The sequence below is a fragment of the Lycium barbarum genome, chromosome 9, assembly GCF_019175385.1.
Source record: "Lycium barbarum isolate Lr01 chromosome 9, ASM1917538v2, whole genome shotgun sequence".
Classification (NCBI taxonomy): Eukaryota; Viridiplantae; Streptophyta; class Magnoliopsida; order Solanales; family Solanaceae; genus Lycium; species Lycium barbarum.
The window spans coordinates 43,549,781-43,567,785 of NC_083345.1; the positions used below are offsets into that span (position 1 = coordinate 43,549,781).

The following is an 18,005-nucleotide window of genomic DNA, read 5'->3' on the forward strand; positions in this document are numbered from 1 at the left end:
TATATTTTACCATAATATTCATATTTATTGGTGTAAGTCTCAATAGCTTTGGAAAATGATTTAAAAATGAGTAATTAATGTGAAGGGTAAAATTAATAATAAGAACAAAATTTCTTTTTCTTGATATGTTAACATGGACAAGTAAAAGTGAACGGAGGGAGTGACTTTTATCCCCGTTTTCCTTCTTTGTCAATACTTTAAACGTGACGAGAGGACGGACAATAGCAATGCAAATTTGTACCAAAAGTTATATAAATTGTACACTTTAACCAACTACTTTTTAATCCCACTTGGACATATGTCATAGTACTGAGTAGTTATTCTCTTATCATGTATACACGTATACACTTCAATTTTAATTCTCCTACACATATTTATTAGTTCTTAAAGAGCGTGAAAAGTCAAATGTGAACAAGTAAAAGTGCACGGAGGAAATAAATTTGTGTAGGAGAATTAAAATTGAAATGCATAAGTCTATACATGAGAAGAGAATAAATATTCAAAAAGAACGTGAAAAGTCAAAAGTGAACAAATAAAAGTGCACGGAGAAAATAAATGTGTCGAAAAATTAAAATTGAAGTGCATAAATTTATACGTGAGAAGAGAGTAAATATTAAGTATCATGACACATGTGCACGTAAGATAAAAAAATAGTTAATTAAAGTGTACAAGTTATATAGCTTTATCAGGTTTTTGTTTTTTAAAAAAAAAAGAAAAAGAGGAAGAGATAGACAAGTAGAAGGAATATAAGTCAAAAGTGATTGGGAAATCTTAGTGAGAATGGAAGAGGAAATCAGTTGTTTCTCCACATAGACAAAAAAGTAAACACGTGTTCCCATAAAAGTAAAATAGAAGGTTAATATTGAGCTACCATACATGTGATTGTATTGGAAGAACAATGAAATTCAGTTACCCAATAAAATATGTAACCAAAATATTAATTTTTTCTCATATTCTTACTATTTTTTTTTTCACATGAACAACTTTCATTGTAATGACAATGAGAAAAAAGTCCGACTCTTTCCATCTCAAAGACTTAATTTCATCATATGTTTTTAATTTTTAAACTCCATTTTTCAATTACAACTAAGGTGGTGATACATAAAATACATTTTTATATATATTGCTATATATAATAATAATTAAAATATTTTTAAAAGTTATTTTTAAAATACAAACCTTAAAGACTAACTAATTAAAATGAAGAAATTGCAGGGGCATATATTGCTAGTAAAATAAAGAAGCAAAGAAATGCAAAGACCTCACTGTAATCAATGGGTGAATATTACACGGACGGGTTAATGGGTCGGACCCCCCAAATCCACTTACTCAAATCAGGTGCGAAAGATTTAGATTTTGTGGCGGGACTAAATAAGCGCGCGCTTTCAGTAAAAATTCAAAAAGTTTCTCTCATTTCCCTCAAAAATATAAAAAACCTAAACATTTATTCACACTTCACTATTCAGCTTCTCCCACAAGTCACAGAAATCATCAATATAAAAACACATCTCGTTTTTAATTAAAATTACGAAGAAGTTCAGGATTTACTGAGAAAAAAATAATGGCAGATATTTCGCATCTTGAAAAAATGGGAAGAGAGCTTAAGTGCCCAATCTGGTACAGTTAATCATTTGTTTTTTTTTTCGTTTGGGGATTTAATTTTGTATAATCTTAGTAGGAGTTTGTCCATAGAAACCAAATATAATTCACTTAATTTGGAATTTTATAAGTTGGAGTTGAAAATGGAGTTGTGTTTGGTTATAGTTTTTGCAAAGAATATTTGATTGTTTGAATGTACTTAAAGTGAAAAAAAGAGTGAAAACACGATTTTAGGTGTTTTCCAAATTCATGGCCAAACACTTATTTTCAAATAAAGTGAAATTTTTTTCCGAAAAAAAGTGAATAATTCTCTTGGCCAAAAGGGTCCTAATTAATACTTCCTTTTTTTGCAGCTTGAGTCTGTTGAATTCTGCTGTTTCACTTACTTGTAATCATGTATTCTGCAAGTAAGTAAAGTATATGATAAAATGCTTATTTATGCTACATTTGCTGTTTCCAAGTCGGAAAATTAAGATAATTTGAATGACTATTATTGTTGTCATTTGTTGTAGCTCTTGTATTCAGACTACTATGAAATCCGGAGCCAATTGTCCAGTGTGCAAAGTTCCTTTTAATCGCAGAGGTTTGTGTTTTTTCCTACCCTTCTATCAAATTTTTGTGTTTGGTATGATGGAGATTTTCCAAGAAAATATTTTTTTTGGGGGATTTTTCTACTCATGTTCTTGTGTTTGGTACGCAAGTTGGAATATATCATTTTAAGAGCATTTGCATACGTTCAAAGCAAAACACTATGAGGTTTTTGAATTAGGAGTGCAACTTTTGTCGGTGGAGGGTAGGCAGGGGTAGAGGTATGGGTGAGGCGGTAGGTGGGCGTGGGATGGATAGTGCGGGGGTGGGTTGGGGATACATTGGTTTGTTTTTATTGATCCGGAAAATGTTTTCCCTCAAATTTTTAAGGAAAGCATTTTCTCCAATTTTGTGGAAATATTTTCCAAGATATTTAGTGCAACCAAACAAGGGAAAATTGGAAAACATTTTCCGTCATACCAAACACACCCTTAATCGACTTAAATTTGTTGTCTGCCTGACTATCATTAAGAGGGCTATCTTTGTCTAGTGTGAATAAAACTGCTTATGAAAGTGGGCTCTGTTAGATCGATCTTATAATCGAAATGCTCGAGTATTGAAATCTTTGAATTTCGCTTTAGTCGTTGTTCTGAGACTCGGTATATTGTATCCATTGTTATCATCTCAACAAGTTATACTAGGACTAATTCGATGAGTGGCTTATATGTGCTTAATTCCTAAAGTAATATCAATGCTGAGGTGCTTAGCGTGGGGTTCAATCAGAAGTGTTGCTCTTTTTATATGAATAAATTTTAATTTTGTGCATAATGTCTAAAGGACGAGTTAGTTCCCCCTTTTCGCATGTTCTTTCATGATTCCCTTGTGCTCTTGGACTTACTTGTTTAGCTACACAAAAACTTAAGTCAGTTCAATTTGCTTTAGCAGAGTAATGTTTTCATTTCTGCTTCTATTTTGAAGGTTATTATAACTCCTTTTTCTCTTTTTGTTTAACTTCTATAATTTTTGATTCTATAGAAATTCGACCTGCCCTCCACATGGATAACTTGGTGAGCATCTATAAGAACATGGAAGTTGCTTCAGGAGTCAATATATTTGTCACTCAAACCAATCCTTCTTCCAAATTACCAGGTAATATTCCATCAGTTATCATTCATCATTCTTGTGAAGCTTTTGAATGTACGAATGCACCTATTATTATCATGAACATTTGTTCAACAAGGGTGTTTGGAATAGATAGTTTGGTGTGCTAATCTATGCTTGAACCATGTCTTTCATGTAACAAACTTGCATGCTTTGTTTCATCTACTGTGTTTCCAACTGAAACAAGTGATATTTAAGAGTTTAATTCAGTTCTCATCAAGTTAGATTTGATTTTGTCGATATTCAACCTCACCAAGCGATCATATTTTTAATTTATGTAGAGCATTAGATGGTATGGATGCCACTATCTCTGCTTTGCATCTGATCTTCAATCTTTAGTTCCTGAACATAATCCGAATGTATTTGTTTTGATCAAAATTGTGGTTCTGAAGAAGTGTATCTTTATCTCATATGCAGGTGAAGAAATTCAATCTAATGGCAAACAAACTTGTGAGTCCCAAGAGAAACCTAGAACTATAACAGAGGCTCCAGTCACAGACAGTCAGAAAAGAAAAAGAGGGAAAGGATCAAAAAAATCTTCAGAGTGCAACAAAAAGAATACCGGATCAAATCTCGTTAGACCTTCCTTTCTGACAAAGAAGAGAGTGCAGGTGCCACAATATCCACCTTCAGAGACTCTGCCACCTACGAAGTTGGTTGGTGGAAATAGTAAATCCATCACCAATGAAGCTCAAAAACCTTTGGTCACTGAGAAAGACAGGTCTGTGTTAAATGGAAAAGGAGAACCAGTACTATCTCCATTCTTCTGGCTGAGAGAAGAAGAGGATGTAGAAAGATCAACTCAGCAAACAGATGGGGACTTCATCATGGATACACCTCCAGATGCTCCATGCTTCAGTGATATAAAGGACTCGGATGATGGGGTCCCTTGTGAAATGTCTACCAAAGTAAGTAACCTGATATCCGGTTTTATGCGAAGAAATAACTGCTTCAGCTCCTGAATAAGACCTATCCTTAAATCATAAATTTGTAAGATTTGATTGTTTGGCCTGAGTTAGCACAATAGGCTGTTAGAATTCACTCTGAACTTCTGAACACTTCTCCTGTATTAACTTTTTGATTATCTTTGGGTTTCCTGCTGGATGAAGGAAAGGGTGGCTCCCGCTTTGCTTATTTCTAATGATTTGTTTTTTGTTTTTCAACTTCCCAACAGTACATAAACTTTTTAGAGAAACCTGTTTTTGGACATTCTCCTTTCCTACCCTTCGATTTAGTTTGCTGTCTTATGATTCAGATTCAAGCTTAATGATGATCTTGTTCACTTTGACACTTTCTGTACTTATTTCATTTGAAGAAGTTTCATTAGTTTACCCACTCTCCTGCTATACAGAGTGGAGCTCACAATGCAGCAAATGGAGCAGACCTTTTTGACAGTGAGATGTTCGAATGGACACAGAGAGCTTGCTCGCCTGAACTTTGTTCAAGCCCCTTCAAGATGAAGGTATTTCTTCGTGGTGCATTATTGCCAATGAGTCAAAACTGTTTTCCTCTTTCTCATTGTCCGTACTTGTTTGGTTTCTAAATTCTCTCTTTTGCCGGCTTACACTTTCTCCTGGTTCAGACCAAAGATACTATTGAGTCTGCTGGAGCTCAAGGACAAGAGAAAGGTGAAGCTTACTCACTGGAAAATGCTAATAAGGAATCAGCAACTCAGAACAGAATAGCTGTGGCTAGTGAAAAGGGTACCGATAAAGGACAACTGAGTTCGCACTCTCTATTTCCTTCTGAAAATGAAATCACTAGTTCAAAAGGTGTCGTTTGCAAGTCTAGCAGGAGTAAGGCATTGAAAAGTACCAAGAAGAAACAAGGCAAGAAAGTACTTGGTGAAGTATCAGAAGTCCATAATAATTCACAAATAGCAGTTGAACATACTTTAAAGAACAATCAGGACAATGCCAATGCATTTAATTCAAAGAAGAAAAAATTGAAAAACAAAAAGGGCAGTTCCACTACAAAAGTCACCGAGTCAGTAGTAGAAGACATCTCTGCCTCATGTGGTGCTAAAAGTCGCAAGAGAAATAATTCCATTTCCTTCCATTTGTCTACTCCTGTGGATCAGGAAAAATGTGAAGGAAGTGTTGAGACATTTGACGTGAAGATATGTCATAAACGGCGCCGGGAATCTCTTAGTGAAGAAAATAAATATTGTTTTAGACCAAAAAGCAGAGTGAGAACAGGGAAATATAACAATACACAAGCTCATGATGAAGCTTCACATTTCGAATCAGCAAATAGATTGGTTCCTATCGATAATGATGGGGAAGCTACTCCTGGTACAGAAATGAACAAATGTGAGCCTGAGTGTGATGCCAAGCTTCTTGGTAAGAAAAAGGTGAAGTTTTCTGAAGATGGGCAGCATGCTGACAAGGAAAATATTACACTAGAAAAGATTCAGAAGAGAGTGCTTAAATCATTGGAAACAGAGAAATCTGTTTTGAACTTGAATGATTTGGTTTTGCGGAAGTGTGAAGCAAGCCACAACAAGATCCAGTGTGCTTTCTGCCGTTCATCGGAGGAATCTGAGGTATAAACCACTGATTCTGTGTTTCTTTTTTCTGGTTCGTCCTATTTATTCTTAGAGCTGTTTGCCTCTTGACTTTGTATATTGATTATATACTTCCATTTTCCATAACCAAATTTCAGGTTTCAGGAGTCATGTTAAGCTATCTTAATGGAAAGCCTGTCAAAGGAGACGCAGATGGAGTATCAGGGGTTATAAATGTGCATAAACATTGTGCAGAATGGTAATAATCTTCAAAAGGTCTCATTGTATTTCCTTTATATAAATGTGATATAGTAATTCGAAAATCATCTTAATAACATCACAAATTTCTTGGTTTCTAGATAATTTCATCATGAGTGTCACAAATGCCATGTTTAAGGAAGTGTACATTTATTTTTTATAATAAAAAAGGAAAGTCTAAATATTTTATCTGCATCTAATGTGTACAATTGTCCTTGTCAAAACCTTTTCTTCATTTGTTAGTTAAATCATTCTAGACTCTATGAATTGTTGCAAGGCTAGTCGTTTCAAGTATAAAAGAAGAAATGCATCTCTGCAGGGCCCCTAATGTATATTTTGAAGATGATGACGCGGTCAACCTTGAATCTGAGTTGAAAAGGAGCCGGAGGATTACTTGTTTTTTCTGTGGGGTAAAAGGGGCGGCTCTTGGGTGTTATGAGACGAGTTGTCGCAAAAGCTTTCATGTTCCTTGTGCGAAGTTGACACCAGAGTGTCGATGGGATTATGTACGTACGAAAAATGTTCCCTCATACCTGAATTTCATAATAGAATCATTACTTACTCTTTTTCTTTCAGGACAACTTTGTTATGTTATGCCCTTTACATGTCGACTCTAAGCTTCCATGTGAGGTCCCTGGAAAACTGTCCAAGATTAGGGAAAGTATTAAGAGGTTGGACCAACAGATTCTTAGAACTATTGTTAGTTGAAACATTTACATTTTGGATCAAAGGTCTTATTCCCCTTCTCTTTGCCTTTAATCTGCAGAAATTCTAGTATCTGCCAGCCCAAAGTCTCAGCAACACCTGATAATGCTGCTGCTTTGCAGTGGAAGTCTCAGAAGAAGAACAAGAATTTAGTGCTCTGTTGTTCAGCTCTAACTGCTGATGAAATAGTAAGCAAACAGGATAATTTTCGCAGATCATAGTTGTTTGAGACAAATGAGGTATATTAACTGGATACCTTAAATCCTTCTCTTGCAGGGGCTTGTTTCTACATTAAAGAGGTTGTCTGGAGTGACAATAGTTAAGAACTGGGACCTAAGTGTCACCCATGTCATTGCTTCTACAGATGAGAAAGGGGCATGCCGAAGAACTCTCAAATATTTGATGGGTGTCTTGGCTGGGAAATGGATACTGAGCACTGACTGTCAGTAACCTAGTTTTTTTAACTGTAAATTAATATGTTGACTTTACAAATGTGTTTTCTCTACAGCCACAGTTTAGCTTCTGTTTTGTCCATCTTGACGTTTGGTTTTTATGCTTGCAGGGATTATTGCTTGTGTTGAAGCCACAGAATTTATCGATGAGCAGCAATATGAGATTAAAATAGATACTCATGGCATTGTGGATGGCCCTAAGCTTGGAAGAATGAGGGTTTTAACCAAGGTTACATCTTTCTCCAGATTTATCAGTAACAATACACTAATGAAATGCATTTTAATTCATTTGGATAGCACTTGTTACAGCTGTAATTGTTTTTCTGGAGTGGCAGCGGTTGAGAGCAATGTTTTAAGCCCTTTTGTCTATAAAGCACTCTTTTTGGTTCAATGCATTCCAGGATAGATTCCTGTTCTATAAAGAATGGAACTTCAACTAGAATTTTGGAGCATTCGGATTGTCAGTTCCTTTAATTCCTGTTCCATAAAGAATGGAACTGTTCCATAAAGAATGGAACTTCATTTTGTGGACATCAAGGATGCCAGCCTAGATTCTAAATATTTCAAGGAATATCTCTCCATTTTAGAGCTTGTTGATCTTTTTTTTTTTTTTTAATTCTGAATGAATGAACTTATAGAAATCTCAACCTTCACCTCCCTCTGTTCCAATGGTTGTCGAAAGGTCTCACTGCATTGTCATCTTCTGCTGGTTGCACTTGTGGATTTCCTGCTTTAACTAAGACATTCTTAGGATGGACATTTCATCATTGCATTAAGGTCTTCTTACGCGTACTCTAAATATCAAAATTCCTGTTTTGCAGCAACCAAAGCTTTTCAATGGATACAAGTTCTTTTTTATGGGTGACTTCTTACCTTCTTACAAGAGCTATCTACATGACCTTGTTATTGCTGCTGGAGGAATTGTCCTCAACAGGAAGCCTGTTGCAGTGGATCAGGAAATTCTTTCACCCGGATTTCCTCCACCTTTTGTAATTTATAGTCACGAGCAACTTGACAAGTGTGACGGAAGCAAAAAAAATTCAATTTTAGAGCGCAGAAGATCTGATGCAGAAGCTTTGGCTAGTTCAACTGGAGCTGTAGCTGCCAGCAACTCATGGATACTAAACTGCATTGCTGGGTCTAAGTTGCTGGAGCTGGAGTAGTATAAAATTTCTACCCAAGTTTATCACATCATTCAGCCACATAGGCAAGACTAGACCTTTTTTTAATCTATAGCTATATAAAGCATTAGTCTGTAAATTTTCCAAAATGACTATCATAAATCATGTCTCTCACCATTCTGTTACTTGTACCCCAAAAATCATGTTTTTTTTTTTTTTAAAATTTATTTTTTATGTATAAGTTAAAAATTTATGAAAATTCAGTTCAATTTGCATATTCCATGGTTTGAAATGTGTACCTAAATCTGTAGATGGGCTGCATGCCACCTATTCACCCTGTCCTCCAAAAAGTAGACTTCTCTTCAATCTATCTTTTTTTACATAAAAAGTAGACTCCTCTTCAATCTATTTTTTTTTTTTACATAATAGAGCACTTCAAGGTCTTGTAAGAAGGGTTACAATGCAACTTAGGACAATGAGGCCAAATCATTGATGTCAATAGATAGCACTAATATAAAACTGAAAACAAGATAGATTACCTTATAAATTGCAGATGAATAAAAAAGCAACATCACTAGTTATTCTCCTTTTACATGCAACATACTTGACTTGTTTATTACATGGACTCTATAACAGAGAAGAATGGGCCATTTTTTCTCCGTTTCAGTAGACTTTATGGAGCACAATGATCCTGGACCATGTTACAGAAAACCTTGAGGACCATCTTTTCTTCTTTGTGCCTGCTTGTTTTTAAGTATTACTCTTGTGTCTCAAGCCCGGATAAAGGAGGAGGGTTGCCGAGGGTCAATCGGAAACAGCCTCCCTACCCAGGTAGGGGTAAGGCTGCGTACATCTTACCCTCCCCAGACTCCACTATTGTGGGATTACACTGGGTAGTGACCAAGATTCTTGTGTCTCATGCAAAAACTGTAGGCTTGCAAGCACTAATCTCTGCTTTTGGTTTGACACATTCCCCTTCCTTTGGACCATGTTTTGCCACTTGCATTTCAAAGCATTCAAACATATCCTCTAATTCAACAATCTCCTCTTGGATATCTGTTGAGGGCACACTTTCAGAGGCGATTTTTTCTTTAAAGCTGTGGATTCGGGCTAGTCCAGCTCCAATTTTCGCTGTCATTTCCTCCATGGTTGCATGCATCGCCATGTTTTCCGCTTGTGCATCCTTCCATTTCCTCTTGATAGACTTATAGCCATCCAATGACCTTAGGAGGTTCTCCGAAAGTGCCTTATTTCTCTCTTGGAGGGCAATGTTTCCTTGTGTTTCTCCTCCATCACTACTATACCTACTTTCTTTTTGCTCAGTGGCACGTTCGTGTAACCTTTCCACTAAACTTTCATTTTGTTCTTTTAGATCATTGATGAGGTCTTCCATTTCATTCAACTCGTGGACTTTCTTCGAGAGCTCTGCTGCCATGATCTCTTTTTCTTTCCCTAAACTTGAACACATGACCTCGAGGCTCTTTCGTGCTACCAAGCTTGCGTTTAGCTGCTTCCTCAGCTTTTCTTTCTCATCAATCATCGGATCGTGTTGCTTCTTGTCTATAGGAACATGACTAGTAGATTCAGCTTCTGATGATGATGACTTGTTACCAAAAGATTGACATTTCTGAATTCTTGTCCTAACATTATCCAGAATGGTCATCATGGTTGCCACCCTCAACATTCTACGGCCATCGTTCTTCTCTTTGTGACAAGCATTTTTGTGCTCTTGAGTCAACTTTAGCAATAACTTTATGTTGGCCGCAACCCCTGAAAATACAGAAATTTGCACAACAAAAAATGCAAAACATGAGTCATAAAACTTGTGATCAATATAATGCTGCAATAATTGAGTACAAAAAATATGTAAAAATAAAAGAAACAACTGCGCTTGTAATTGCTTTAATATTCATGAGATTACAATGGTGCTTATCATTGGTTATACAAAAGCCTTACTTCCTCTATTTCTTCATTGAATTTTATGATCACCAAATATATATTTCTTAAAATTGTGAAGAATGAAACAGGAAATCTTAATATCCCAAGCTTCATCACCACATCTCAACAACAACAAAACAAACATGAACAAAAAAGGAAAAGAAAAAGGAACAAACATTACCTTCTAAAGCTGAATCATCATAGAGCTCTTCAAATGATGTATTAGCAATTAAATCAGGAGATGAATTTACACGAAGTCTACTCATGATCAATATGTCAAAAAAATTGAAGAGAAAATTCTCAAGAAAGACAGAGGAGGAAAGAATTATATATAGAACAAGAATAATTGGAATGCTGAATTAAGAAGAAAAGCGTACTTTCTAAACTATTTTCCCTTTATTTTTTGGTGGTTAGATTGTACTAATTGGATTTAAAAAAAATTATAATATGATTTGAGAGATCCAAAGAAGAGAGATTGCTTTGCAAACCCTCTTTCTGTTTCTCTTCTTTCTTTCTATTCTCTCATTATCTGAGAAATTTTATTTAAGTAGCCTGAAAAAAAGAAAAAGAATTTGTTTTCAAGTTGTCTTATTCTTCCTGTATTTCTGTAATATTCAATGTTTTTGTTGGAAGTTAGCTCATCAGAGAGAATGGTTGGCTCATGGTAGTTATTTTTGGCGTAATTATTGGCAATTGATTGACTTATTGATTGGCTGTTAGCTGTTATTGACTTTCATAGACAGAACAGTTGGCTTCATGTGATGAGTCCATACCTATTCACTTATTAAGATTCTTATTTGCTCCACTTATTTGCTCCTATATTTTTAGTATATATGGGGGTGTGTGTGTGTGATATCGTGTATTGTGGATTTAATAAAAAATTTAGACAAATTTGCTTCAACACTCATCTAGAATGTGCAATTATATAAATGTCCTATAACTTGGAACTCACTTTGTTTGGAGTAATGAAAGATATATATCCAGATAAAGTTTGTAACTTCACTTCTAAATTATTAGTTTGTAATATTAATAGTAAAATGTGTAGTTTGTAATGTTAATAGCAAAATGTAATTTTTAACTACATTGCTTCAACATATGTGGAAACAATGTTCAATGTATTAAAAGCAAGCATATATCCAAACACATGGCATTTAAAGGTTGTGTGACTTACTTTTGCTCTTTTCAATGAAGTGTTTCCTATTGTATTCTCTTAACACAAAAAAAGTAATAGTAGGATTACGTGGTTCGTTACCATTGTTAAACAACCATTTTATAATTAACCTATATACACATACACATATATGTGTGTAATAGTACAATTTCTATAACTAAGCTTATATCCGCATTACAGTCTCATCCCACGTTGATTGATGAAATTGTTAGTTTTCTTATATGAGCTAGAGCAATCCGTTGTGTGTAAGCTAGGTGGTGTTGTTATAAATAAGAATATATATACAAGTCAAATAGTAAATCCTACTCCTAACAAATATGGAGAACTAATAAGTTTGACGTGTAAAATATATACTATATATACTAAGAAACATTAATTAGAAAGGAAGTTTTAACTATTCTACGCTTTTTTGTATTTGAACATTCATAACATTACCCCATAATGGAGGTATTTATAATCTTCAAGAAAAACAACTGCTAAGGGTGAAATGAAAAAAAACTACTCTCTCTATCTCAAATTATCTGTCATGGTTACTAGAAATAGTTGTCACAAATTATTTGTCTCTTTAGAAGTTCAAGGCACAATTAATAATTTTTCTCCATTTTGCTCTTACTAGAATTATGTCATTAATGGACCAGAGATGATACATAAATAGAGTAAACACTTAATGGAAAGATATTATAACTTAGACATAAATAACGTTAAAGTTAGTCAAATACATACCCCTTCTAATTAATACTTATTTCTTAAGGCCGTGTACCAAAAAAAAAAAAAAAAAACGACAGATAATTTGAGACGGAGAGAGTAATTAATCTTGTCTTGAACTTTTAAATCGATAAATAATCCGAGACAACTGTCTTTTTTAAAAATCACAATAGATAATTTGATACGAAGGGAGTATAATTAGCTGCCTATAAAATATCTATTTTGTCCCACCCCTATGCATGGGATGAATGAATCAAACTATATATAGAGTATATACTTTGTTCACTGAATGAGCTCATAAAGATGAGGCGTTGAACATTTCCAAGAAAGGTGAAGATGATCAAAGAGAAGCTTTTTATTTTTATTTTTATTTTCTTATCCGAAGATGAATGTCTTCCATTTTACAGTTGACACTTAAAACTATTCCTCTTCATATATACTCTTTTTCGACTAAAAAATAATGAAGTTTGTAGTGCAAGAACCTAACTATTTTATCTTTGGTGCAAAATTGAATATCAATTTCTATTTTTTTTTAGACATTAATGTAATTAAAACTTACATAGTACAAGCTCCTACAAATCATAAATTTGATAATTAATTAATACTAGTATTTAGAAATACTTGAAAATTCACAGGAAAAAAATTAGTACTTACTATTATTGTGCACTATATGTAAAATGAGATATAGAGAGAGAGGAGTAACATGTGTGGAGTTATATATCTGGATATGAAGTATGGTTCACTCTTTTTTTGGGGATATATCTGGATTGTGACACTAAAATTGCATTTCTTCACTCACTTCTAGGCAAAAGACCAAAAATGACTTAATAGAAGTAGTCTTGCACCCCAACTACTTTTCCACCTCCTGGTTAAGGATATTATGAAAACAGCTCTTATCAATAAGTAATACTACTCCTAATCTTTGATGACTCATTAATCCATTCAACACATGAAAATAATGAAGTTCTTTCTCTTATGTTGTTTATAATTTTCGTAGCCTCCTCAACTACTCCTCTTTCCTTAATTAATGCTTACTAAATTATAGAATACAAGGATGCTTGTTATCCTTGAGGCTATCAATATCATCAGGAAAGAACTTTTCTTTTCACAAAAGTTACATGACACTTTAATTTGGGCTTTCTTGTTATCCATTCTAGTTGTAGTCAAGGTTGTTTTGATGTTAATTACAATGCAATATTGGATAAGCTAGGTAAAGTTTTTAGAATCCAAGGCTTACATGAAGCTTTGATTAGGGATATCAAAGTTCTTATTTCTTATAAGGGCAGTAAGAAGGTGCAGATTCTTGAAATTATACTATGATGTTCAATTTGCCTGATTTCAACTCCAACTAGGTCCACTCAGCCAATTTAAATGAATTTATCAGACAAGACATATAAAACTCTTAAATACCATGTTAAAAAAGTCCACAATTTCTGATACCTATGTCTGGTAAAATTAATCCAATATGACGCTAAGATGGTAGTAATAACAATATATCAACCATAACAGTTATCATATTATCTTAAATTCAGCAATACTTAGGATCAATAAGCTTTACTAAATGTTGCTGAGGTATTCAAAATCTCCATTTCTCATATAATAGATCAAACAGTAACTCTATAATTGAGCCATAAATAGAGGCTTAAAATTTTATAAAATAGGAAAGCGAAAAGGGGATACTTTTTTTGTTCGTGCGTATTATTGTTAAAAACTGAATACTAGATTAATATTTGAATTTTTAACCAAAGTAAGTCATTATTTAGTACAACAAACTCTCCTTTCTCTCTCCTAACACAAATACTCTCAACGGCTATTAACGGTTCTATTTTGACGAGTGAACCTACGCTCCACCTTGATGGAGATGCCGGAACGCGTTCCACGGTGGCAATCACTCCCCCAGGTGGAACGAACCAACACCCAAAAGGGATTCCAACCAAACCCTCTTATGCGAATAAAATTACTGCTCCGGCTACTATTTCGACATCGGATACTCCAACCCGTCAAGAAAATAAGAAGATCAAGGCTGTACAATATTGTAACACCTCGTACGTTTAAAACTAACCTATGTTCATGATTCAGGACTTAGGAAATCAGACGGGGAGTGTTAGGATTAAATTCGTTTCAGTGCAGTGAAGTTCAAGTTTTACGCCCAAGTTATATGGTCCGTAGATCTTTTACGGACTGTACTTCCCCTCGTATAAATAAATACGGACCATACTTTGGTCCATGTCGATGCATGGGTAACTCTTAGTTTCTGGAAATTGACATGTCAAATACAGTCACTTTATACAGACCGTATATTTTGTACAGACCGTACTTCCTGTCCGTAAATCTTGTGGGAAAATTCTGAATTATTGTTACCAATTTACGGTCACTTTTTACGGACCATAAATCCTTCCGACGTCTGAACACTATAAATTCATGGGTTCAGTCTTTTATTCAGTTTTTCATACTTTCAAGCCCTAGCACGAAGGTTCTCTCCTCCCACCATTAAAATACACCAAGGTAAGCCTATTCCAAGCCTTTCAAGTGAATTCTAACATGTATCCATGATCTCTAAATAGAAAATCATTGTCCCTAACCTAGGGTTTTCAAGAAAACCCATCTAAGGGATTTAAGATTAAGGCTTTTGGATTTCTTCTCCAAGTTCAGACCATTGTTACAAGTTTTGGAGCGTAGGTATGTAGGGTTTCTATCTACGTGCGAGAACATCATTGTTCTTCCTCACACCACGTTTATCTATGAAAAACACGGAGTTTCATAAACCTAGGTTTCTATTATAATCCATGACAACCCTAAGTTACAAGTATCATGCTATACCATGTTTGTATTATTATTTCGTTATTGTATTCTTGATATTCCATTTTGGTTATTGAGAATCCGTCCGTAATCCATGAACACCCATGTTTTGCATTCCATGGGTTCTCAAATACAAGATATGAACTATTATGCTTATTTTCATGAATTTCTACATGCTTCCATGTTTTCATACAAGTTATACCATATATCGATCTTCATGTTATAATACACTCACGAATCATGTTTACAATCGTGTTTATATAATTCATGGGCTACTAAGACAACTATATCCATGTTCATGTTTTGGGAGTTACACAGATTACCGAGAATGCTCAGACAAACTGAACTACATATGACAACGTAGGATAAGGATCGCTCTACCCAGTTAGGGCGACTCCTTCATGTTTACCAATTGCGGGTTATTGAATATGTTAATGTTAATATTTTAATGATGACAACTGATATTACTATGCAGGGAAAATACTCAAGGCCCAAGCAATTAACACTGCAACAGTTCGGCCCATGATCTCATGAATGGATCAAGCTAGCGTGATATCTGCATTAATGAAGAAAAAGTCATTAAAAGGAAACTACCACTGACAATCAAGTATCATGAGACCTTCTGCACAAGGAAAGGAAATAATTTGAAGGCAAATCATAAGATCGTTAAAAGGAAGGAGATAATTGAGTATTGATCAGCAAAACAAGGATTCTTTAAAGGAAGGAAGATAATCAAGTATAAAGTCGTCCAAAGACACAAGGAAAAGATCAATCATCATCAAAGCTCTTGCTTTATTCTTGGAAAATAAGGATCCTCAATCTTCCTATTTTCCAAGGATCAAATCTCTTGGGTTGCTTTCTCTGCTTGGAAGAGCCACGACAACTTCACGTCTCTTGTATAAATACTGGCTCATTCAGACGCACAACTTGTACTTTGTCTCAACCTTCACATAATCTTTACTCTACTTTTCATAAGCATTGTAATTCAATTGAGAGTTGTTGTGTAAACAAAAAAAGAGAGGAGAGAGTTATTTTCAGTTGGTGAGACTTTGTAACACAAAAAATTATGAGAGTTTGAGTGTAGACATAGGAGCTCCATTCAAACCAATTTTTTGTACCAAAATTCACATTAAAGAGCTGCAGAGATCACCCTTGCAACCCAAGGTGACTGGACTAGGATTCACATTGAATATGAACCAGTATAAACATCGTGTGTCAATTACTTTCTGTATTTACTTTACAGTCATAGTTATCGTAGTCGACTAGGTGTTCTACATAGTCGACTCTCTAAAGAAAAAAAGATTACAATTCACCCCCCCTCTTGCACTTTCTATTGGTATCAGAGCCTGGACTTAATCTTAGTTGCTTAACAGCACTTGAGGAAAAGATCAAATGGCTGGATATCATATCTCTGGAGCAATACTGCAAGATGGACACTCCACTACTAGACATCTCTATTTTGCTGGTGAGCACTATGCACACTGGAAGGAGAGATTCAGAATCTTTGTCATGTTAACTGACTACCAAGCATGGGTTGTAATAAAGAAGGGACCAAAACATATTCCCCCCAGTGAAGCAAATGATAATAAAGAGAAACTTGATGAAGTGTCGTTTGACTTGACTAAGGAACAACAAGAAGTCTTTGCTAAAAATGCCAGAGCTATATCTTTGCTGTACTGTGCAGTCAGTGGAGAAGAGTATAGTAAAATATCAAATTGTGAGACTGCAAAGGAAATGTGGGACAAACTGGAAGTAACCTATGAAGGCACATCCACAGTTCGAGAAAACAAGATTGATGCTCTTCATCATGAGTATGAAAATTTTATGATGAAGGAAGATGAAAACATTGAATCAATGTTTTCCAGATTCAGCAAAATAATCTGTGAGTTAAAGTCTCTTGGTGTTGTGTATTCCAATGCTCAACAAGTAAGAAAACTTGTTAGATCTCTTCCAAAATCATGGGAAACCAAAGCTATTTTTTTGGAAGATGGAAAGCTTGATAAAATGACTTATGATGAACTCAGAGGAAATCTCATGACCTTTGAGAAAAGTCACATCAACAGGCACCAAAAGGAAGAGAAAAAGAAAGTGGTTGCATTTAAAACTCAGATGGTTGAAAGTGATGATGATGACTTCAAGGAAGATGAAGTTGCACTGATCTACAAATCTATAGTGGAAGCAATGAGGAGATCAAGAAATAATCGAAGAACAAGCTCAAATTTTTGAAAAGGAAAAATTTCTACTGATCCATAGAAAAATGATGGAAAATGTTATGAATATGGGAAGTATGGTCATATTGCCTCTGAGTGCTCAGAATCAAGAAGGAAATCCTCCAGGAACTATAAAAAACAAAGGGCATTTAGCAGCTGGAGCGAAGATGAACTCTCAGAAAATAAAGATGATGTGGAAAATATCTGCTTCATGACAATTGGAGAAACCAGCGAGGTAAGACCTTATTTCTGTGCTAAATGTAATGAAACTCAAGAACTCTTAGATCAAACCCTTGAGGATCTGAATAGAGTTTTTGATGAATTTAGAAAACTGCAAAAAGAATAGAAAGACTGGGATATAAAATTACAAATTTGTGACATTGAAAAGGATCTTCTTCAAGAAGAAATCTGCGATTTGCAACTACAGATAAATAGTCTATGCAAATCCACTAGTCACAGTTCTGTAAGGTATAATCAGTCGATTCGCAATCACAAATCAACTGGGAAGAAACCTATGAGTAATTACTCTTACAATGGTGGAAAGTCGAGATATCTTGAAGAGACAGATCAGTCGACTAAATCTCACAAGTCAACTGACAGGAAGTCTGAAGCAAGTGTCTCCATTATGTCTAAATCATCCAATCAATATGTCACCAAAGAACAATCCTCTTTTAAATGTATTTGTTGCGGTAAATCTGGTCATAAATACTATCAATGCAAATTTCTTAACTCTCAAACCTCTGGATGGGAATGGAGACCTAAGAATATGTTTCAAGCTAACCCTCAAGGACCCAAGCATGCTTGGGTACCTAAAAGAAAGTAATTACATGTTTTTTCAGGAACACCACACGA

General features: G+C 34.8%; 2 protein-coding genes across 3 annotated transcripts; one reads left to right on the plus strand and one right to left on the minus strand.

The window, feature by feature from the left end:
• Positions 1-1,454: 1,454 nt before the first annotated feature.
• LOC132611460 (protein BREAST CANCER SUSCEPTIBILITY 1 homolog) lies at positions 1,455-8,624 on the plus strand. 2 transcript variants are annotated; one of them, XM_060325888.1, is made up of 14 exons: positions 1,456-1,617; positions 1,953-2,006; positions 2,112-2,182; positions 3,163-3,276; positions 3,706-4,196; positions 4,640-4,750; positions 4,871-5,833; positions 5,953-6,053; positions 6,372-6,558; positions 6,629-6,723; positions 6,819-6,945; positions 7,034-7,199; positions 7,320-7,438; positions 8,031-8,624. In XM_060325888.1, the coding sequence occupies exons 1-14, from the start codon at positions 1,562-1,564 to the stop codon at positions 8,370-8,372; spliced, it is 2,997 nt and encodes a 998-aa protein (XP_060181871.1). In that variant the 5' UTR covers positions 1,456-1,561; the 3' UTR covers positions 8,373-8,624. The 2 variants fall into 2 exon arrangements, with proteins under 2 accessions (XP_060181872.1, XP_060181871.1); XM_060325889.1 differs by lacking the exon at positions 1,953-2,006 and having other exon boundaries at positions 1,455-1,617.
• Positions 8,625-8,844: 220 nt separating this feature from the next.
• Positions 8,845-10,826, minus strand: LOC132611461 (uncharacterized). Its single transcript, XM_060325890.1, has 2 exons — positions 10,450-10,826; positions 8,845-10,100 (listed from the first exon to the last, which is right to left on the minus strand). The coding sequence occupies exons 1-2, from the start codon at positions 10,532-10,534 to the stop codon at positions 9,247-9,249; spliced, it is 939 nt and encodes a 312-aa protein (XP_060181873.1). The 5' UTR covers positions 10,535-10,826; the 3' UTR covers positions 8,845-9,246.
• Between the last annotated feature and the right edge of the window lie 7,179 nt (positions 10,827-18,005).